This window comes from Pyrenophora tritici-repentis, chromosome 2 (genome assembly GCF_003171515.1).
Source record: "Pyrenophora tritici-repentis strain M4 chromosome 2, whole genome shotgun sequence".
In the NCBI taxonomy this organism is placed as follows: Eukaryota; Fungi; Ascomycota; class Dothideomycetes; order Pleosporales; family Pleosporaceae; genus Pyrenophora; species Pyrenophora tritici-repentis.
The window spans coordinates 1,288,235-1,308,878 of record NC_089391.1 but is presented as its reverse complement, the minus strand read 5'-3'; the positions used below and the strand labels follow the sequence as shown (position 1 = coordinate 1,308,878).

Sequence of the window (20,644 nt, the reverse complement as noted above, 5' to 3'; positions counted from 1 at the left end):
TGAGACCTGTGAAACCGGGAGAAAGATAAATCTGTGGCGTGTAGAAGCATCTAGATCTTTATGTTGTACGAATTTGTTGATATACTGAACATTGTGCGCTAAATTGAATATATAGGTATCCATCATCCATTCATCATCGGCGAAGTTAATATCCATAAGAAACTGAAGTACCGCATCTCTTTTCATGCTGTCCTTAGTTTGCTTCCTTAGATATACTCCCCAATGACTTACAGTTCCAATATGCGTGTGAAGAAAATGGTAATATGGTACGGTCAACCGCATCGGGACAGCGACCTAAAACCACCGCTTCCAAACGATAACAAACGACGACAGGGATCGACTTTGAAATCGTCACCTAACAGAACTTGTGCTTCCTTGGGTTGTATTTGTTAATATTATGACAGATTAGCAGCGGTGTGTGTGATTGGCAGTAGAAGAACGACAGATACGCCAGAGTAACGCGGTTACCGGAAAGCACGATTGTTCCAAACTCAGTGGCTATCAAGAATGACCAGGAAGTGTATGCGAATCATTGTCTACAATAACTACACAAGCGTCCGGATATATTTCTCCAGACTCAACCCTAGATTAACAACAAATTGCCACTGCGTATTCCCGCGAAAGAATCGAGACCAGATATTCAAGACTGCGAGACCGAGCGCAAATGGCTCACTCGGAACACTCAGAGTGCCATCACGCACCTCGGGCTCATCAAAATCAATTACCGCATACGCTTCTTTGATAATGCATCGAACCCAGTGGAGAATGCGATGCTCTGAACGTGACAGTGTGTCTTCTCGTGATGGCCTGGCAACAGAGCATAGCCACTTGCCCAGAAATATAGCGCATTCAAAGCTCGATATCGCGTGTTGAACGCTCCAGAAAAAGGCTTGGCTACGCGCAACCCTGTCGATCCCAAGCCTGACGGGTATACTCAGTGCATGTGTTGAATAGAGTAGGGCCGGCAGGAGGTTATCGTTTCGCTCAATGTCTGGAACTTGCCTGAGGCCATTTGCAATCACATCCGTGTCACGTGACTCCAAGTGACGATATGGTCCTATGTTGAGCGAAAGGCGTACGTAAGCTACGACTAGGAGCGCACTTGACGTGAACGGGATGGGTCCACTCTCGTTGTTAGGGTCGAGCATCGATTCGGGTGTTTGCTGCCAAAGCGACGTCCATGCGCGAAGAGCGCGACTGATGACTTGCATTTCCGCGTCCGAAATCGTCGCGGGTGACGTGGCAGGGAATGACAATTCTCGAACCACATAGATTCGCTGTAGCAGCGCGTGCAGGAGAATGTAGTTTCCAATGGGGCTTGGTATAGGATGTACAAGCTCTGTGAGACTGTCAGCTCATGCTCAGAATGGCCCAGAAACTGCCTCACACACCTTGATTTGCCGTCCCTTGAAGCAGTATTGACAATGCTTGCTGAAAGGGCATTTGCTCTTCCTTAGTATCACGTTGTAGTGTGACCCATTGTGCGGCGCTGCTGGCCTGCCACTCTTGCGAGAGACAGGGAAGCCGTAAGTGTAGTTCGCTGCTCCATAGTAGAGGATGAATGTTGTACGTAATGCTGTGTACATTGATGTAGGCAAAGGACACAAGCTTTGTGCGTCTGGCAGATTCACGTTGTACCCAATGGTCCCACATAGCTGCTCTTGATGTCGACCCATTCAAGTCGGGCTTTTCTTCTTCAAGGCCAATGTCCCGAAGTGTCTGTACCAATAGGCCTCTCAGTGCAAAAGCCTGCTGCAGCAAGTCTTTTCTCTCCCACGTGGCGTATCCCACCAATATTAGTAGCGTCTTGGCCATGTCAAGAGGAGCCCAGGGACCCGATCGTCTTGTTGAAGGTGCTGAGACAGGTGAGACAACGTTCCTTGAGGCAATAAAGGCGAGGGTTTGTGGACCAAAGTGTGACTCCTCCTGCCGCAGGCGTTCGAACACAATGGCCTTGGAAACCCGAAACAGGCGTTCTGAGCTTCTCCGCTCGAAGCAATACTGTGCGCCAGCTGCACACATGGCTAAAGTAAGTTCCAATGGCGAACATGATGGTTTATAAGTCGGGAAATGTATGAATGGAAAATGGGAGTGGAAGCCGCCAAAGAAAGCAGTAATATACCGCGTCAGGGTATGTCGTGATGGAATCTCAAAATCGGATATAGGGGAAGGAAAACATTCGAGCAACGACACCAGAAAGTTGCGGTGATCGTCAGAGACGTGATACGTCCCATTTCTGCTTCTTTTGTCACAGAGCTCTGGCAACAGTCAGCAAAAACAGCCAGGAAATTAACAAGAAGGTGATCATCTTACCATCCTCTGCATGCGACCTCAGATGTACTTGATCATCGGCTGGAGCTGAGGGTAACCAGGTACTGAAGGGTGTACCAATATCTTCGGGGCCCGGAGACGGCGCGGTTTCTGGTTCGCGGGAATGTCTCCGGGATTCTTGCTGGTGCTCACCAATCCGCATCCAGTCAAAATCGTACTCCGGCGTCCATTGGGCTGAGAGGCCTACACCGTCAATAAAGTTTACAAAGTCGCGAAAGTCCTCGAACCCTTCATCATTATATGGCGGTGGCGCTTGTTGTAACTCTAGATCGTCGTCAGCAAGCCGGCCAACGCGTAATGTTTCAGCTTTGGTATCATACACACCTTGAGTAATTATATGTGCTTGGGGGTCCTGAAAGACGGGAGCGGGATCGTGCAATTCAAGCTGGCCTGAGTGTACCTGCGGGACAAGATGGGCGTGTGTAACACTTGCATCCGATACGCTCAACCGACTTGCAGGAACGGGATGCACATGGGACGGATCCTGCTGCTGTGGCGCGTCTAAAGTTGTCGCGGTCTCAGTTGACGATGTTGACTCTGTCACACCGGCATTTCCGGCATGATGAGTGATACGCCAATGCCTGGTAAGCAGGTCCCGTCGCGTAAAAGCTGCACCGCATCGACACGAGTACGGCTTTTCTCTAGTATCTACACCATGTATCAGCTATGACATTGTCCTCAATTGGGCCGCTCAGTTGGAGGCACAAACGCGTTCGGAGGTGGCGTGTCAGGTGTTCTGCTCGCTTGAAGCTCCTTGAGCAATAGGTACATGTGTGGGCGAGTCTGTGCATGTGGATGAGGTTTGTTGGAGGTGAGTTGGAGCGCGGTCGGTGGGTCTTATGCCATGGTTTGGCTCATTTTGCCTTCGGCGGCTTGGCCAATCATGAATGCGGGGAAGATAGCGCTTACTCCAAGCAGCCTGCAAGGAAGGCCTACTCCAAGCACTTCAGGGCGCCAACGGCTACTCCAAGATAGTGGTCTCCGGTCTCCACTACTCTCTATCTATCCCAGCTCGAACTGTTCGAAATGGCAAAATCCCCGGCAACGCTCATGTTGAGTATCATCATCCGCGTGCTTCCGGTAGTGATATCAACTAAAAGGATGATGCATACCTAGCAACGACGCCCATCTCGGTTCAATTTGACGCACCTTCCACCATCTAACCCTCTTTGGCATCCATTACGGCCCGTCTTGAACGATATTTGCGCATCCGCAGATTCAACACGTGCGAGCCAAGCGACGATTTTCACGTGGAAATCACGTGCCAACCACGAGAACACGTGTTGCGGTATCACGTGGTGATAACATGGCGTCGCTTCCTGGTGTAGCCGTTGTGACGGGTGCAGGAGGAACGGGTAGGTCAAGTCAAATATACCTGTATCAACAATCTTCTCATCGGCCTTAGGCATTGGTGCCGCTGTCTGTAAGGGCTTCGTGCGCTCTGGCTGTGTGCAAATTGCCATCACCGACATCAACCCAGACACTCTCAATCAAACAAAAGCAGCACTCCTTGCTATCAATCCGTCTGCTGAAATCATTGTTCGCGTGGGGGACATTGCTGATGAAAGCTTTGTCGATTCGTTCATGAACGAGGTTTTCGACCAGTTCCATCGACTTGACTATGGCGTCAACTGCGCGGGCATCCTTGGAGGCGACGTCATCAAGGCCGTGGAGATGACGACTGAGCACTTTGATCGGCTGAATAACATCAATTACAGGGGCTCATGGCTCAGCTGTCGTGCACAACTAAGAAACATGCTGAAGCAGGAGCCGCTCAAGGAGCACCCAAAGCAGAGAGGCGCCATTGTCAACATTGCAAGCCAGCTCGGCATTGTAGCAAGGCCAGGTGCTGGTAAGTTCACCGCGTTATCACACCGTCAGATATTGGTCACTGATGCAAGCACATAGCCGCATATTGTGCCTCCAAAGCTGCCATCATCAACATGACGCGAGCGAATGCCATCGACTACTCTGATGATGGAATACGCGTCAACTGTGTCTGCCCTGGTGTCATCGAAACACCCATGACTACCACCTCGCCAGCCATGGTGGAAGCTTTGAAGCCGGCCATCCAGATCGCACCAATGAAAAGGATGGGTACACCGGATGAAGTCGCAGACGCCGTTTTGTTTCTGTGCTCCGCACAGTCATCCTTCATTCAGGGTCATGCACTGGTAGTAGATGGTGGTTATACGATCAACTAAGCTTGGTTCTATATAGTTCCGCGGTTTTACGCATCTATACGTACAATCCATCGTCAATCAGAGTGCTCAGATGATATCTATCAAAGTTTAGTCGCATGCTTCGCTCCTTGCTCCTTCGACACGCCAATCTCTTTCCAATCGTTTGCCAATTCCCATGCGAAAGCTGCATCTAGTATCTTCTGCTCCTGCCACAGGCCTGCCACAATCTGCATCCCTACTGGCAGCTTGACACTAGAATCCACATTGGAAGGGGCAAATCCCACAGGCAGTGACATTGCTGGATGGCCGGTCACATCAAATATAGCAGTGTTGATGGTTATTCCCATGCTCGGTTTCAAGGCGTCTATGGGCGAGTCTCCCTGCTTCCAGTCTATATTCGGCGGTGCCACGAATGGCGTCGTTGGCATGACGATGAGATCGTATTCTTGGAATAGTTTTTCGTACGAGTCGCGGAGCTGTTGTGCAATATTCATCGTCTTTGCGTAGAGTCCAGGATAGTTTTGCATGAGCGAAAGGCCGTTGATCATAGTGTTCTTGGTGGATGGGAAGAGCTTCTGGAACGTGTCGTTCGTCCAAGGTTGACGTACTGCTTCGTAGGCTGTTGAGAACAGACCCCTTCGTCCATGTGCGTATCCTAGCATGTTAAAAGTGCCTGCGATGCGTTGCTGAATGGTCCAAATAGCAGGCCCTTCCAGATGCAGAGGTAGAGAAACTTCTTCGACAGTAGCACCGAGTAGCTCGAACGACTTGACGGCTTTTCGGACGGTTTCCCTAACTTCTGGGTCCACCAGTCGATGATCAAAGCCCTCTTTGAGAACACCAATCTTCAATCCAGCAGCTGAGTCTCTTAGGTGCTTCGTGTATTGCATGGAGCCATGTACTGGAGCACCAAGGGTCCGGTCGTCGTAGTCGTCTCTCCCCCCAATCGCATCCAGACATAGAGCTACGTCGGTGACGGATCTTGCAATGGGCCCGCAATGATCACTGATAGCATCGCCACTAGATATACCAGTATAAGGGACCAGACCGTGGGTTGGCTTCAATCCTACGCCTATGTTATATCATGTTAGCTCGCCGATATAGAAGAGAGCATAACATGTGATGGGGTGACTACTTACAGCCACAGAATGACGACGGAACACGTATACTTCCACCCTGATCAGCGCCGATTGTGATGTCGACAAGACCACCACCGACTACCGCACAGCCGCCGGATGTGCTGCCACCGGCCGAGTAGCCTCTCGCATATGGATTGTGGACTGTTCCCTGAGCGGAAGTAAAGGACGAGGTCGAGTTGCAGAAGTTTTCGCATATTGTAGTTCCTACGATGTCGGCTCCAGCTATTAATGCACGTTGGACCACGGTGGCATCAGAGTCAGGAGTCCATGCTGGAATGGCATCAGTCCCGAAGAATTGAGGGACTCTGGCGACTGCGATATTATCCTTCAAGCTTATAGTCTTTCCTCGCAACAGCTCGCCCTCTGGGTTGCCGCGTATGAGGAATTTGTGAGCCCACGCATGACCATAGTCCTGTTCGTCTTCCGATGGCCTGTGTAGATTTTCTCGTGGGTATGTTTCGGTGTCGACACGTGATACATAGTCGGGCAATTGCAGTATATGCTCTGCAACGTCGTGAACAGCGGCCAGTAGTTGATGATAGTCTCGCGATTCGTTTTGCGGTATGCCGTTTGTGATGCCAATGCTTGTCAAGACAGATTCGGCATCGCCAATAGCCACAAGATCGTCACTTTACGCTTGGTTAGCAACTGGGATTTTCGAGTGAACAGAGTTTTGAACACGAACCTGATCGGTGAGTCGAAGAAGACGGACATGTTGAAAAGAATACACCGCTTGCAAAGCAATGTCGTTTGGAAGATGCTGATACCGAAGTAGCGACTTTTGAACCTCTACTCGTGCTGTGGCGCATTGAACATTTTCACGTGGATGGGTCGTTTTTACGTACAATACAACCAATCGCGCATTTCCGAGGCCGAGGACGCGGATGTCCGCTAACAGTACGATAGCCTGTGCTATGGTACAATGGTGTCTCCAACTGACCCCAATTTGTAACGAACTCGACTCGCCAAGACGCGTACCTCCATTAGTTTACACGGGAGTCGGATCATTGCGCGACCTTTATGACTAGTCGGCAGTTTACTAACTTTCGTAGGGGCTAGCGAGCTCGTTAAAATCCAACGTCAGATGGAACAGGATGGTGCTGATGACTCTCGTGCATTCTCGGCACACCCACAGGCTCCACCATATCCACATTAACGACAAGTAACCTCTGGTCGGTAATTCAAAGGCTTCAATGGGGTTCAAATAAGGTTTTTGGGTGTCTCGCCATATGTACTCCAACTAGCGCCATGATTCCTCCGCTGTCTAGATGCTAAGTATCCTTTTTGTTGTTGTCGCTGAATGTAGATCAATTACAAACTAGCGGTGGTTCAACTCAAAATCTCACCGTTCTTCTCAATATATCGCATGTTGGAGTCTAAATTACTTCACACCGCAACTCCCAGCACCGCTAAGCGTTATCGAGTATGCCAGGTGGCTTCTAAACCAAGTGTCATCTACTAAGGATGTCTAGATGCTGTTGACAAGTACGTTTCGGATGCAGTCTCAGAGGGCGATGATAATTACCGTGCCACTAGAAATTAATGGTCCTTCTTGCGAAAGTGGGGCTCCATCCAAGAGATTCATTGTGATGTTGAAGCTGGCTAGCACAAATCTGGCGAAGGCATTATCGTGCTTCAAAACTACGACTGCTCTTGCAGTGACACAGCCAATTTGGCTAGATCGTCATACATGCTTTCTTTAGTCGATTCGCCGCATCATAGAATAAGTTTTGGAGCGTATTGTATCTAACGGCAAATGTTTTCCATACGGCTTCCACCAGTGGCTTCCATACATCTAGGGTGACGTCATCGTAGCGCTACGATCCGCACTGCTCGCATCTGCTGGGCATGATCGACTTGGTCAACGGCCCACCAGCCTGGAAAAACGAGGTGCAATATTGCGGCATGTACCACGATCTCCATCACCAAGTCGCAATTTGGACGTTGTCGGCCGTAAAACCCGTACTCGGTGGTTTTGGAGATTTGGAGTTCGGAGCGGCTCGGAAGTTATGATGGAGGGAACAAGCGGGGGTACAGCTGTCGGGTACAAGGGCAGCCCTGCACCTCAACCTCATGACGAGTTGTCGGGCTCCAGTACTATTCTATTTGCTGATTACCCCGCGACTGAATCTAGGGTTAGGCGTTAGGCTATCATAGTGATAAAATGATGCTGGATGAGCCATTCGGGGCGGAGGTACCTCTTACTCTCGACTGGATTGACAGCTTGTTCTTGAATCATTGAAGTGCATTGATCTACGAATACCAGCTCAAGTGACCATGGGCAAGAAGCGCGTTCTCATCTCGTACGGTGTCGATGTGGATGCAGTGTGCGGATGGCTGGGCTCTTATGGCGGAGAAGACAGTACCAACGACATTAGTCGAGGTCTTTTCGCGGGCACAGTTGGCACGCAGCGCTTGTTGAAGCTTTTCAAGAAATACGACATCAAGACGACATGGTTCATTCCAGGCCACAGTTTGGAGACATTTCCAGAAGACATGGCGGCAGTTCGCGACGCCGGGCATGAGATAGGGTTGCATGGCTATAGTCACGAGAACCCAGTCGACATGACGATTGAACAGCAAAGAGATGTCCTTGATAAGACATATCGCATGCTAACAGAGTTTGCTGGAAAGCCGCCAAGGGGGAGCGTTGCACCCTGGTATGTCTCAAGGTGATGCTGGTTGATGCGTCGCTGACCAACTTTTTAGGTGGGAAACGAGCCGTGAAGGGGCAGAGTTGCTACTCTCATACGGCATTGAGTATGACCACAGTATGAGCCATCACGACTGTCAGGCATATTATCTGAGGACAGGCGATTCTTGGACCAAGATTGACTACAAGAAGCAAGCCAAGGAGTGGATGAAGCCGCTGGTTGCAGGTCAAGATACTGGCCTAGTCGAGATACCCGCCAACTGGTACCTGGATGTAAGCATAGTCCTGATCATCTATATACATTTCCCTAACTCAATTTGCCAGGATCTACCACCGCACATGTTCATCAAGGCCTCGGCAAATAGCCATGGGTTTGTCAATGCGCGTGACACGGAAGACCTATGGCGCGATCATTTCGACTATTTTTACAGGGAATACGATGAATTCATCTTCGTAAGTCACCAATTCTGTACCAGATTCCCCGCTGACTTCATGCGATAGCCTATCACAATCCATCCAGATGTATCTGGGCGTCCACATCTATTGCTCATGCATGAGAGATTGATCGAGCACTTCAAGAAGCACGAAGGCGTGGAGTTTGTAACCATGGAGGAAATGGCAGATGAGTTCAAGAAGAAGAACTCTCCTGCACCAGGGGCACTAATGCCAGCTGAAGCGGGTTTGAAGTTGAAGAAGTAGCTATAGATACTGAAACCATTTTCTTTTCGTCCACAACGTACAAAGCACGCCTTTTTTGCAGCGTATTTCTCTAATTGGTAGATGGTCATTTGAAAGCGTAAATCGCACGCATCTAATGTCAAATGCCCAACGCTAAAGCAGATCCATCCAAAACTCGCGTCACAAACCCACGCCAAAAGCCGAGCCCCACTCTACCGTTACTTGTCATTGCTCATCGCGCACTAAACTCGTCCCCACCATCCACAACTTCAACTCCCGAAAGTCCGGAGCACCCCTTGGACCCATACTCCAACTCCAACCTTCCCACAATTTCTGAAGCATCCACGAAAGAGACTCACGATATCTCCCTCCTACTCCACTATCCGTAGACTCCCTTCCAGCTTGGAGAACCCAGACCAAACTCCCCATGTATCCAAAACTCCCCAATCATTATTACACCAAACCACCCCGCCATACCTGCTTCTCTTGGAGTAAGTAGCTTCGAACTCACCCACTCCTATCTCGCGCAACGTAGCGGGTGCACATCAAGGGGCCAACGGCGCGCCCTCCAAAAAGAATCGGGCCGGCGGGCATAACTACTCCTTAGTTACCCCGGATCATCATGATAAACCCCGATACTGTACTAGCTCCCTAGTGTTGCCCCCGGGCGACGTAGCTTGACAGCCGCCACGCGAGACTTGCCCGGTTGGTTATCAGTAGAGTTGCTTGCCAAGCGCGCGCGCATGTCCATGGATAAATGCGTGATGACCGAGCGACCGAGCGACTCCACGGGTGTTGTTATCACTACGTACCTACCTATCGTTATCACGGTAGTCTGTAGGAGTCGATACGTCGTACATATATAGTCGACGTTGGAGATACCCGGGCGTCTTTTGAGTACCTGCTTTCCCACATACCCATCCTCGACAGCCCCTTTGTGGTGTGAGTAGGGTTCCAGCTCAGTAGCCTTGCTTTTCGCGACGTTGCCTTTATCCAGGGATTCCTCCTGCAACTACAACCATGGCCGACGAGAAGAATGACGACATCATTTCCCCCGCGGCAGCGCACAGCAGCACATCCAGCATCCGAGATGAGAAAGCGGGAATTATAGACGACGGCGAGATTTTCAAGAGAGGAGAGGGGATTGAGGATTTTAGAACCGTGTCATGGGTCCAGACGACTGTTATTTTGCTGAAGCGTAAGTTTCTTTTTGCAAAACCGGCTCTGGCGAACTGTTTCATATGTATACGACCTCATACTAATGGTCGTGCGGCGATACAGTCATCTTCGCAACGGGTGTTCTCACCATTCCATCTGCCATGTACACGCTCGGTTCTTTCCCTGGTGCGATCAATGTCCTGGGCTGGCAAGGTCTGAATACCTGGTGTGCTCTCGTCCAAGGCCAATTCCGAAACAACCACCCCGGTTGCCACTCCATCGCCGACATGGGCCAATTAGTCGGCGGCCGCATCGTCAAAGAGATAACCGGCATTCTCTTCCTCGTCGCCTTCGTCATCGTTGCCGCCTCGGGCATAGTCGGCGTATCAACAGCACTAAACGCGTTATCCAACCACTCGCTATGCACAAATTACTTTTCCATCATCGCGGCACTGACGGTTGGATTATGCGCTAGCGTGCGCAAGTTTGAGAAGATCGCTTGGATTACATGGGCGGGATTCGCGTCGGTTTTCATCGCCGTGTTCATTGTTGTGTAAGTTGTGGAATGCAATTTTGCTCGATCTTGTTTGGTGCCGGGGGTACTTGGGGTGGAAGAGTGACAATTTACTGACTCTAAATTAGTGTTGGAGTAACTCAGCGCGACCGCCCAGCCGCTGCACCGCAAACTGGCCCTTACGACTTTGGCTACCATGTCATCGGCCACCCGACATTCGCCGCTGGTATCACCGCAGCAAGTACCATCTTCTGCTCCGGAGCCGGTACATCAGCTTTCCTACCCGTTATGTCTGAGATGCGGAACCCCCGCGACTTCAGCAAAGCTGTAAACTGGTGCATGGGCATCGTGACTGCTGCGTATCTCTCCTTCAGTCTTGTCGTGTACAAATGGTGCGGCAAGTGGGTTGCTTCCCCTTCTCTCGGAAGCGCTGGTCCCACCGTCAAAAAGATCGCGTATGGTATAGGAATCATCGGATTGTGTGTCAGTGGCGCGCTATATGTGCACGTTAGCGCGAAATACATCTTTGTCCGGATTCTGCGCAAGTCGAGACATCTCCAGGCCAACACATTTGTACACTGGGGAACCTGGCTCGGCACTGTGGCCGCCACAACGCTTGTGAGCTTTTTGATCGCCTCGGGAGTGCCCATCTTCAACTATTTGTTGAGTCTGGCAGGAAGTATTGCGTTTGCTCCGTTGGCCCTTGGTTTTCCTGGCTGGCTTTGGATTTACGACCACAAAGATTACTGGAAGGGCAACTGGTGGCAGAAGATCATGTATGGGCTGCATGTTATCCTTATTGGTATCTCCATCTTCCTTACGATCGGCGGGACGTATGGCGTTATTGTGCAGATCAACGATGCGTACGCCAATGGTCTGATCGATTCGGCTTTTTCATGCGCGGACAACAGTAACTCTTCTTAGTTATAGTTTAGTAATATCTGTAGACGCTCACATGAACAAGACATGTAACATGCCCCAATAGTCTGGCAACTGCCACTAGTCATTTGCCTTGGAGCTGGTTCATGTGAATGAGCGCCAACTTGTTGGCTGCATAACGTTGGTAATCATCCTCAATGCAGGTCAAAAAGACAGTCGTATTCTCAAATCGGTTATCAATGAGGGTCATCGATGGCTCGTTCTTTGTTCTGGCTGCCACTTTGGGATGGGAGAAGGCTTTTCGGAAGGAGGACTGTCTGTTCGGACGATATCTGTGTACCTAGGTAATCTAGCACACGTCCACGGGCCAACTCACATATCGTGCCACATATCTACCTATGGCAATGTCTCCGCAGCCTGTGACGAGCAATTCCTCTGCAAGCTGGGTAAAGGTGTCTTTCGTCGAACCTGCGCGTGACAAAACCCTGCAGCCGTACCTAGGTACCCCTAAGCCAAATTCGCATCCCCTGTGGTTTTGTCACACACTACTTAGATATGTTCATGTTTGAGATTAGTTTGGACTGGAACAGACACAGTGAGAAACATAGTATGTGGATGTGCGCAACACGGTTAGCGCAGCCAAAATCTCCCATCCACTCTCCCGAAGTCGTGCAACCCACCTTGGGTGAACGACACAAACCCCAAAAATAGACGTAGAAATTTTACACATATGACATGATCGCGGGGTTGGTAACAACTACTGCCACATGTGTCTTCTTTCAAAGTTTGGGTGCTGGCCAGTCCTTGTGACCCGGCAACCTGGGCGTTAGTGGAAGATTGCCGCAGCTACTTGGGTTCATGTACCGGTCAGGAAGACCTATAGTACATCACTCACGAAGAATATCCTCTATGCATGTGTCGCAGCATGGCCGATTACATCTCCAGATTTTCATGGTTGCGTGGAGGATGGAATATTTGAAAAAAGCCCCACTTTCGACCCAGTTAAACGATGTTTTCAGGGTCATTTTGGCGGACCCTTACAATTCAAGTACCGAAAAAAGCGAAATGTGTAAAGGCTGATGACACGTATAGTACCTCATTAATTGCGTTTAATGTGTCCAGATGAGCTTCATAGTAGCGAACGAGGCAGCCTAGTATTACTCCACTACAACCAAAGTTTCTTATTATCCCAACACAGTCCCCTTAGGGGAAATAGGATAGCCTGCATGCTCACTTTAAGATCAGTTCGGGCTGGAAATAGACTTAGTAGTAGTAGTAGTAGTAGTAGTAGTAGTAGTAGTAGTAGTAGTAGTAGTAGTAGTAGTAGTAGTAGTAGTAGTAGTAGTAGTGGGTAACGGAATTAAACGACCTCGGGAGGGAAAGGGGTGTGTAGGGTCGCTAGAAAAGGATGGGAGTCTATCTAGTTAGGTTTTGTAGACTGGAGGAGTAAGGGAGCCTAAAGAGACAATACAGTCGTGTGGTAGCGAAGGGCCGAAGGCCACAGCCTCATCATACCTAGGTATAAAAAGTCGCCTACCCATCTTTAGTTCCATGACACATGGCCGCTTTACTTACCTGAACTTTGTCTTACGCTTTGTATGGCGCGGTCAGCATGCCACGCTAGCCAAGTAACACTATAGACGTTGACTAGTCCACAATAGCACCAGTATGATTACGAAACTCTCGGCGCCAAGAAAAACTACCAAGACTCAAATGAGGTAAGAGAAGACCTAATCATGTCCTGGACTAAAGCAAGGACCGTGTGCAATATCCCTTTTCTGGGCGGAAAAGTCTGAATAACGGTCAGCCCCTCTTGTTTTTCCTATAAAGTCGCTTCGCAACACCGTGATAGACTTGATTTATTTTCCATAAGATATCAACCAAGATCAAGACATTACTACCAAGATACTCCCAACTTTCCAATACGTACACTAGACAGACTAATATGCGGTTCTCTCTACTTGTGCCAGCTGTTTTATTAGCGCTTGGTGATGGTGCCCTAGCCATTTACGGTTGTATCTGTAAAGATGTATGTTTTGAGGCCCGGAATAAAAAGACAAGAGACTAATATATAGCAGGCAACTTACGGTGCTGAACAAGACTGGACTACAGCGGTTTGCAATGGGCTGGGGGGTAAGTAAATAGGCAGATGTATCTGCATAAAAATGATTGCTAAAGTATAGTAGGCTCCATGCGGGACAATGTGAACTTCCACGGACAAGCCCGATTTCAATGCAAGTTCGACGGTCGTGCGTCTACCGACCCCGCTACGTGGGACACAGTCTGCCAGCGCGGTAACGCGGGCCAATGGAACACCAAAAACCGCGGCGGCCAGATTGGCAAGTGGTCCGGCTATTGCAACACAGCTGTGTAAGGCTATCGTTAATAAAGCTGTCGGTAGTTAGCCTTAGAGCAAGTCACTATGCCTCCTGCTCTCTAGTATGGGCTTCGGGTAGGGCGATGAGGCTGTGTAGCACTTGGCTCAGGAATCTATCCAGTCTCGCGATGATGAACGATGGGATGAGCGGGATTACCATGGGTTTGATCCTTTCATTTCATGCAAAACTTATTGTCAGCAAGCGTAGAAGCAAGCTTAATGATGTATTTAAGTATTCTCCTTACAAGAGATCCACTCATTCAATCAATCATATAATCCCTCACCCTCTATTTCTTACAACTACAGTCATATATTTTACTACTAGACCAGAATTACAAAGGATAAAGTGGACACTTATAACGCACTAGACTTGTATACCACATTTTGCTTACACACTGACCTATCGTTGTGTACGTGGTGGATACGTAAAAGATGGGCCCTGGATGGTTTCACTGGTGTGTAGAACTTCATACGGTAATATGATATCATGTATTACAGTATCAAAATCCAGCAGCGCGCCTTTACAAAGCGCGGTAGAACTTGAGATCGCAATCCGTGCGTTCCTCTCATAAAAGACGCTCAGTCCTGCCCTTCTCTCCTTGATTCATACATTCTCATCTTGCACAGTCAGATACCAAGAACGACTTCCACAACAGCAAGAACCACCACAACCACAACCGATACGACAAAGAGTATACTCTAAACTACCTTCACACTACACCAAAGGTACATTCAAAGCAACCTCTTTACTACATCCTGATCACACTTTAACACCCCTTTAACCACAAAACATACACACACACAAACATGTCTGCCTGGGGAACCAAAGCCCACTTCATGAAGACCGGCCTCGCCCCCGTCCTCCAACACCACCACAACAGCGAGAATGCCAACGAGCCAGAAAGCTGCACCATCTGCCTCAAAGACCTCGCCTTCGAGGCCCCCCCCTCCTCCTCCTCTTCGGCCCCGCTAAGCGAGGCCGAAAAAATCTTCCTCGATGCCGTTCTCGCCGGCACAAAGGAACTGTTGGAGTGGGTGAACCGTACGCATAGGGAAGAAGTTGAGGATTGACTGAGGTTGTATTGTACAAGCTATGGAAAGTTTATGTAGGTGAGTGACCATAAACAGCGCTAGTCTCAGATAGGCATCGTCCCATCACCAAACCGTGACACACCCCCCAGTTGTCACCAAGTCAGTGAGTTGGTGATAACTGACCTGTATCCAGCAGATGAACCACGAATGATGTACCACCACTAGGTGGTTGGCCGTCATCTACCTGAATCTTGTCTCTATACTGTTGACGTGAAGCCCATTCATTTAGGGCGTCCTTTATTTGCTTCGAAATCTTAGGATCCTTTTGAGCTTGTTCAACCTTGCGGACTCCAATAGGTGCTGGTGTCCAGTCTTTTGGTCGACCTGGGTGAAGTGGATTGAGTATCCAGCAGTCGGGTAAAGCGTTTGACAACCCACAAACACAAGGTAGGTTTGCAATCCCAAGCTTAGCAGCTGAGGTAGATAGCACACTTGACTCAGTGGCAGTGGTCTGGGCAGCTCGGCGGATGTACTTCGTCATCTTTTCGACGTAGGCGGGCAAGCTGAGTAGATTTGTACCGTTTATCTCGTGTTCGTATATCTGATCGAGGCAGGTAGCAGCGTAGTTTGGATAGTGAGCTTGGCAGGCAATCAAGAAATCCTCCTGAGGCCTGTAGCTAGTTGTCTCTGGTAGGTTGATCGATTGGCATTGAGAAGTGATGTGTATCCAGTCAGCCATCCATTCATCGAGTTTCTTTAGGTTGCGTGGAGCGGTCTTCAGATTGGTGTATCTTGCTATCAAGTCGCGACTCCGATCGGCTGTAGAAGGACAGAATTGCTTCTTGAGAGCGACAAGTCGATCGTACACAGTAGGGAGATCCTGTATTAGGTAGAGATGACGCGTGGCGATAGACCTAGTGATCTCTGTATTTAGCTGCACCAGAGCTCTCTCTTGTTTCTGCAGCGTGATCTCGTCGAGTCTCCATTGTTCAACCTCCCATCGGTAGGAATCACGATCCTCAGTGGATAGATCAGAGAGCTTAGAAGCTCTAGCCTTATAGTCGGTGAGCTGAGGCTTAGGATTGGCAGCCTCTAGGTCAGGCAGACTCTCCTTTGGTGTATCTGGATTGACGTATTGCCAGATCTTGTGATCCTTCGCGAAGTCTCTGCAGAGAAAGATCCAGTTGAACCAGTCATCTGGTGTATTAAGGATAACAGTAACTCGAGTTACTGCTGATCCTGTAGCCATTGTGTGCGTAGAACAGACGTAGCAATCGTGCGTTATAGTGGACGCGGGGTAATCGAGCGCTGTGGTGGACGCGCGGGTAATCGTGCGGCTATGAGGGGCCTAGTAATCGTGCGCTATGAGGGACGCGGTAATCGTGCGGCTATGAGGGGCCTAGTAATCGTGCGCTATGAGGGACGCGGTAATCGGGAAATGAGTACAATCAGGATGCAGCCGGGCTCATAACTGTTGGAGTGGGTGAACCGTACGCATAGGGAAGAAGTTGAGGATTGACTGAGGTTGTATTGTACAAGCTATGGAAAGTTTATGTAGGTGAGTGACCATAAACAGCGCTAGTCTCAGATAGGCATCGTCCCATCACCAAACCGTGACAGGAACCCCTCGACATCCTCTCCTTGAAGGAGACAGAACCACACCGCGACCAAAACGTGGCTGCCAAGGAGCCCGAGCATGCGGGTGTGAGGATTAAGGCCTGTCGCCATGTTTTTGGCATGGGGTGCCTGCAGGAGTGGCTGCAGGACAAGAATTCCTGCCCGATGTGCAGGAAGACGTTGTTTGCGCGGGGCACGGAGAGGCCAGGGGAGTGCGGAGTAAGGCGCCTACGGGGGTGATTGGCGCTGGGATGGGGGGGATGTGGGGGAGATGTAGACGCCTGGGTGCGGTAATCAGGAGGGCGTACGCAAAGTTTGAGTACACTGAAGTATATCACGGGGTATCAAGACATGGATGATCATCATGTCCTGATTGGTAGTGAAGTATACAATGGATTATGGATTATGAATATGTGTAATGGTTGTTGCTTGACTCGCTTCCAATCGCTTGATGCATGAGCCAGATAAGTCTATTTCTCCTCGTCATATTCTTCTTCTGTGTGTTGATGGCTCGCCTCACTTACGTCCTCGGGGCAGTGTAAACATTATATCAGTGCATTCCCTCACTCGGAATGATTCACTTCTGTTCCTTTTCCTTCTCCTTCTTCGCTTTGGCTTCTTCAACCTCCTTTAGCTTCGCCTTGAATGCGGCGATCTTCTTCTGGTTGTTCTTTTCACGCTCAACCCAACGCTTTTCCATCCACACCCAAAGAACCTCCGCGAAAAGTGTCGCCGTCACCACTAAAAATATGTCCGGTTCACGGAAGCTAGATTCATGAGGACCGAGAAGTTTGATGGGTGGAATCGCTCTGCGCCACATGGTGTGCTGGAAGGGTTCGATGAATGCCGTCGGCGGCGGCGAGGGTGGTGATGATGATGATGATGATGATGATGATGAGTAGAGGTGTTGACTGCCCATCCTCGGCATCGGATCGGATTTTATCCAACGAACAGGGTCGTACAAATGCGTCATGATACATCTCCCAGTCAACCCTCCCTTTTCGTCCCAGCTATACCGCCGACATCGGATACAGGATGGCGAGGTATTCCGTGCACGTGCATTTTGCTTCGCGATGATACGTGGGAAGATGCAGCTACTCTTTCAAGATACAATCATTTGGTGTCGCTCTAATTACAGTCGATGGAGGTCGTATTCCTTGGTGACTTTGATTTCGTTTGCTCCCAGCGAGCCCACTCTGTCCAGGGTATCCGAGTCGTTCAGCGTGACAAAAGCAGCGACCTGCGGTTTTGCGGCTGATGGCATCCAGTGCGATGGTTCGTTGAGGTTTGATGTCGAAGAGCCGTTGCTCTGTGTCCGGAACTTCAGTCTTCGTAGGCCAGTGCCCTCGTTGGGTGCGGTTCGGCGATCACGTCGCCACGATGGCAGCGAGCGAACGTTGGGGACACAGCAGCAGATGATGCCTACAGCAACTTCAATGGGAGAAAAGCATATGCGCCACCAGGATGCGCCAATGGGGTCTTTGTCGTAGTTGCCGAATACATCGATGGCGCAGTCTATGCGAAGGACGGCTAGTATGGTACAGCTAAGCAATGTTAGTAACAATTGTACGTACGAGGAGTAGGTTTGGCGTACAAGCATCCTAGCAGAAACAAAACCATGACCGACCACTTCTTCTTCGCTGTGAGATCTTGCGCTGTAAGTATGGCCGGTAACGGAACGAATAGAATAACGCTGTTGAAGAAGACGTGCAAGGATCCGATAATTATACATGACTTTTTGCTCTGGAGCTCGCATTTCCCCGGTGGATGGCACATGTTGATCCAACCTACCAGCGACCATATGTACCAGACCGTGATGAGCGCCATGGAAACATAGCAGGTGAGCCGGGCGAAGGGTTTCTTCTCGTATAATCGGACGTAGGACTGGGCAAAGGCCATTTGAACGGTCGCGACTGATGTACACCAGCATATATCGAGTGCGAATTGCATCTTCAGTTGCGGTTAGTGTTGGATTGTGACAATGCCGCTAGAAGAATACATACCCGAAGCCAATATCGCTGAACGACTTGGAAGTCTTTAGTTGGGTCCGCTCTGATTTCGTCGCTAGTCAAGCCTTCGCCACCTAAGAATACCAAGATGTAGACCAATGTTACGACGACAAAGCTCATGATCTATGGTTGTCAGCATAGCACGATGCCACTTCGTAAGGTCCTCGTACTAGACCAGCCAGCATCAAGGCATCCTCAGCAGGAGTATTGATCCTCCTAACACTCCTAGTGTACCATCTTGCCGCTACAGCAACGGCTGCTGCGAGAAAGCATATAAGAGGGGCGATCAGCAGCGCGAGCTGCTTGCCGTTGACAATGTCAAAGCGATTCTTGTTGTCGATGTTCATCTTCCCCGCCGTGGTGGTGTCAAATCAATCCGTAACTTCACAGCATAGCGGTCGTACTCGTAGTCGTCGAGAAAAGGGCGTAATTGGAACCAGGGTCAAAAACCCCGACCGGTGCGCCTCGACGTAGATATGTTAAGCCTACGAGGATCCTCCCAGTTGCCCGGTCCCAGCATGGCAGTGTAATGCACCATTCCCGTTGCGTGCGCTGGGTCCAACGCCTATCTCGTGTCAACCAGGGTATTGCGCCTGTGCGTTCCATGCGACATGTGCTGGTGGTTTTTCGGGAATCAAACTCCAGTTAGCAGGCATAGCGGGGAGTCATGCTGTGTGTTGCTGATTTGTTGCTATGGACGTGTGCGGGCGCGGAACACGGCTGACCTGCATTCATCCTGGCCATCATCTTGCAGTGGCCCAATAGCGGCACCATAAGCTGCACACCAACACGTCTCCGTTCATGGGGGCTTGCGCTCTTCCGGAGTATCACCCGGATAAATTGCGCTATTGGTGAAGTAAAAGAACGCTACAGTGGGCGCTAGAAGCAGGTTCGCTATATCGTAGGATGAGGGTTCCATTGAGGTCGGCGCGATCGTCAGAAGCAATGTGATGCGTCACCACTACCAATAAAGTCACATATGATAAAGTTACGGCCATACTGTGGGCTTGAAGCTGAAGCTCTCGACACGGCCGTGTTGGTGCCGCTCTCCTATCGATCACGCTGCCCCAGGCTCAACACTGGGAACTGAAACAAGCCACGGCATGGGCCGCCGGCCGGGTGGGACGCCTAGACCACGGGCACGCACCATAACCGGAATGGTGCATCTTTACCCCAGCCAACGCTGAATTTCGGTCCTGAGCGTTTCTTCTCTCTCTTTTCTTCTTGCAACACGTTAAAGACGCCAGGAGACTTGCTTCGTCTATTGTCGTTATGCGTTGTAGCCCCACCGAGCCGCTTCCTACACACGTGGCATACCCGTTGCAAAACCAGCCCTGCAGTCACCCCTGCCACTCGCCGGAACACAAATCTCCGGCATTGTACCGAAAGGCATACAAAGGGCAATCCCAACGACAACATGGCCAAAGCCTGGCTGAACATCGAGGTCCGACACCTCTGCCTTTGGGCTGATTGTTACTATTCCTGGGTGTCCATGCCATGTGGAGATGAGTACACCCGTATCGTGTATCAGGAGCCGATGCTGGAGAAAGAGTATCTTTCTCCACATTTTAGCTCCGTTGTTCTACTGACTTTCGGTCTCCTCGCACTCCGTTCTCCATCGTGATATCTAGACATTCTACATTCAGTTCAATGTCCGTCTTACCCTCTAGATCTTGATCCCAAAGCAGAACGGCGCGGGCGAAATGGACTTATATCGGCGCCGTTGATATTACAAAATCTGCGAGGAAGATTCTAGCGGGTTTGAAACAGACTAGCTGGCCGACGACATCTATTTTCCAAGATCAGGCCATTTTGCGCAGCTTTCTATCCCGCCCACCTTACTAGCCGTTGCCCTTGCCACAAACAGGCACACTAGCTGGGTCCTGTAGGCGGCATGTCTTGCCCATACGATTTGCCACCTCCTCTTTCGTACTATTTTGGCGAACCTGTGTCTTGGAAACCGGTAGCTTTCCAGTCTCTGAACTGTACCTAAACCCTGGAATAACTTCACTACTGAACTGACAGCCCTCTAGTGTATCGGTCCGTCATGTCAGTTGTTGTCGCGCTACGCGAC

General features: G+C 50.0%; 10 protein-coding genes across 10 annotated transcripts; 6 read left to right on the top strand and 4 right to left on the bottom strand.

Annotated features, from left to right (window-relative positions):
• Positions 1-545: 545 nt before the first annotated feature.
• On the bottom strand, positions 546-3,102 carry PtrM4_059630 (uncharacterized protein; the record flags this gene model as incomplete). The annotated part of the gene is made up of 4 exons (XM_066105455.1): positions 546-1,339; positions 1,392-2,258; positions 2,314-2,972; positions 3,041-3,102. The coding sequence occupies 4 exons, from the start codon at positions 3,100-3,102 to the stop codon at positions 546-548; spliced, it is 2,382 nt and encodes a 793-aa protein (XP_065964082.1).
• A 535-nt stretch (positions 3,103-3,637) lies between these two features.
• PtrM4_059620 (FabG, Dehydrogenase with different specificities (related to short-chain alcohol dehydrogenase)) lies at positions 3,638-4,535 on the top strand (the record flags this gene model as incomplete). The annotated part of the gene is made up of 3 exons (XM_001932741.1): positions 3,638-3,686; positions 3,737-4,183; positions 4,240-4,535. The coding sequence occupies 3 exons, from the start codon at positions 3,638-3,640 to the stop codon at positions 4,533-4,535; spliced, it is 792 nt and encodes a 263-aa protein (XP_001932776.1).
• Positions 4,536-4,615: 80 nt separating this feature from the next.
• Positions 4,616-6,367, bottom strand: PtrM4_059610 (amidase; the record flags this gene model as incomplete). Its single annotated transcript, XM_066105454.1, has 3 exons — positions 4,616-5,586; positions 5,654-6,282; positions 6,339-6,367. The coding sequence occupies 3 exons, from the start codon at positions 6,365-6,367 to the stop codon at positions 4,616-4,618; spliced, it is 1,629 nt and encodes a 542-aa protein (XP_065964081.1).
• A 1,563-nt stretch (positions 6,368-7,930) lies between these two features.
• PtrM4_059600 (CDA1, xylanase-chitin deacetylase) lies at positions 7,931-9,005 on the top strand (the record flags this gene model as incomplete). The annotated part of the gene is made up of 4 exons (XM_001932739.1): positions 7,931-8,313; positions 8,363-8,579; positions 8,631-8,759; positions 8,808-9,005. 4 exons carry the CDS (start codon positions 7,931-7,933, stop codon positions 9,003-9,005), a joined length of 927 nt encoding a protein of 308 aa, XP_001932774.1.
• Positions 9,006-10,004: 999 nt separating this feature from the next.
• PtrM4_059590 (PotE, Amino acid transporter) lies at positions 10,005-11,580 on the top strand (the record flags this gene model as incomplete). The annotated part of the gene is made up of 3 exons (XM_001932738.1): positions 10,005-10,182; positions 10,266-10,695; positions 10,785-11,580. 3 exons carry the CDS (start codon positions 10,005-10,007, stop codon positions 11,578-11,580), a joined length of 1,404 nt encoding a protein of 467 aa, XP_001932773.1.
• Positions 11,581-13,480: 1,900 nt separating this feature from the next.
• Positions 13,481-13,676, top strand: PtrM4_059580 (uncharacterized protein; the record flags this gene model as incomplete). The annotated part of the gene is made up of 2 exons (XM_066105453.1): positions 13,481-13,564; positions 13,614-13,676. 2 exons carry the CDS (start codon positions 13,481-13,483, stop codon positions 13,674-13,676), a joined length of 147 nt encoding a protein of 48 aa, XP_065964080.1.
• A 50-nt stretch (positions 13,677-13,726) lies between these two features.
• PtrM4_059570 (uncharacterized protein) lies at positions 13,727-13,909 on the top strand (the record flags this gene model as incomplete). The annotated part of the gene is made up of 1 exon (XM_001932737.2): positions 13,727-13,909. One exon carries the CDS (start codon positions 13,727-13,729, stop codon positions 13,907-13,909), a length of 183 nt encoding a protein of 60 aa, XP_001932772.2.
• An 810-nt stretch (positions 13,910-14,719) lies between these two features.
• On the top strand, positions 14,720-14,983 carry PtrM4_059560 (Atrophin-1 multi-domain protein; the record flags this gene model as incomplete). Its single annotated transcript, XM_001932736.1, has 1 exon — positions 14,720-14,983. One exon carries the CDS (start codon positions 14,720-14,722, stop codon positions 14,981-14,983), a length of 264 nt encoding a protein of 87 aa, XP_001932771.1.
• Positions 14,984-15,104: 121 nt separating this feature from the next.
• Positions 15,105-16,193, bottom strand: PtrM4_059550 (uncharacterized protein; the record flags this gene model as incomplete). Its single annotated transcript, XM_001932735.1, has 1 exon — positions 15,105-16,193. The coding sequence occupies one exon, from the start codon at positions 16,191-16,193 to the stop codon at positions 15,105-15,107; it is 1,089 nt and encodes a 362-aa protein (XP_001932770.1).
• A 1,500-nt stretch (positions 16,194-17,693) lies between these two features.
• On the bottom strand, positions 17,694-18,917 carry PtrM4_059540 (uncharacterized protein; the record flags this gene model as incomplete). Its single annotated transcript, XM_001932733.1, has 4 exons — positions 17,694-18,105; positions 18,156-18,511; positions 18,565-18,693; positions 18,741-18,917. 4 exons carry the CDS (start codon positions 18,915-18,917, stop codon positions 17,694-17,696), a joined length of 1,074 nt encoding a protein of 357 aa, XP_001932768.1.
• Between the last annotated feature and the right edge of the window lie 1,727 nt (positions 18,918-20,644).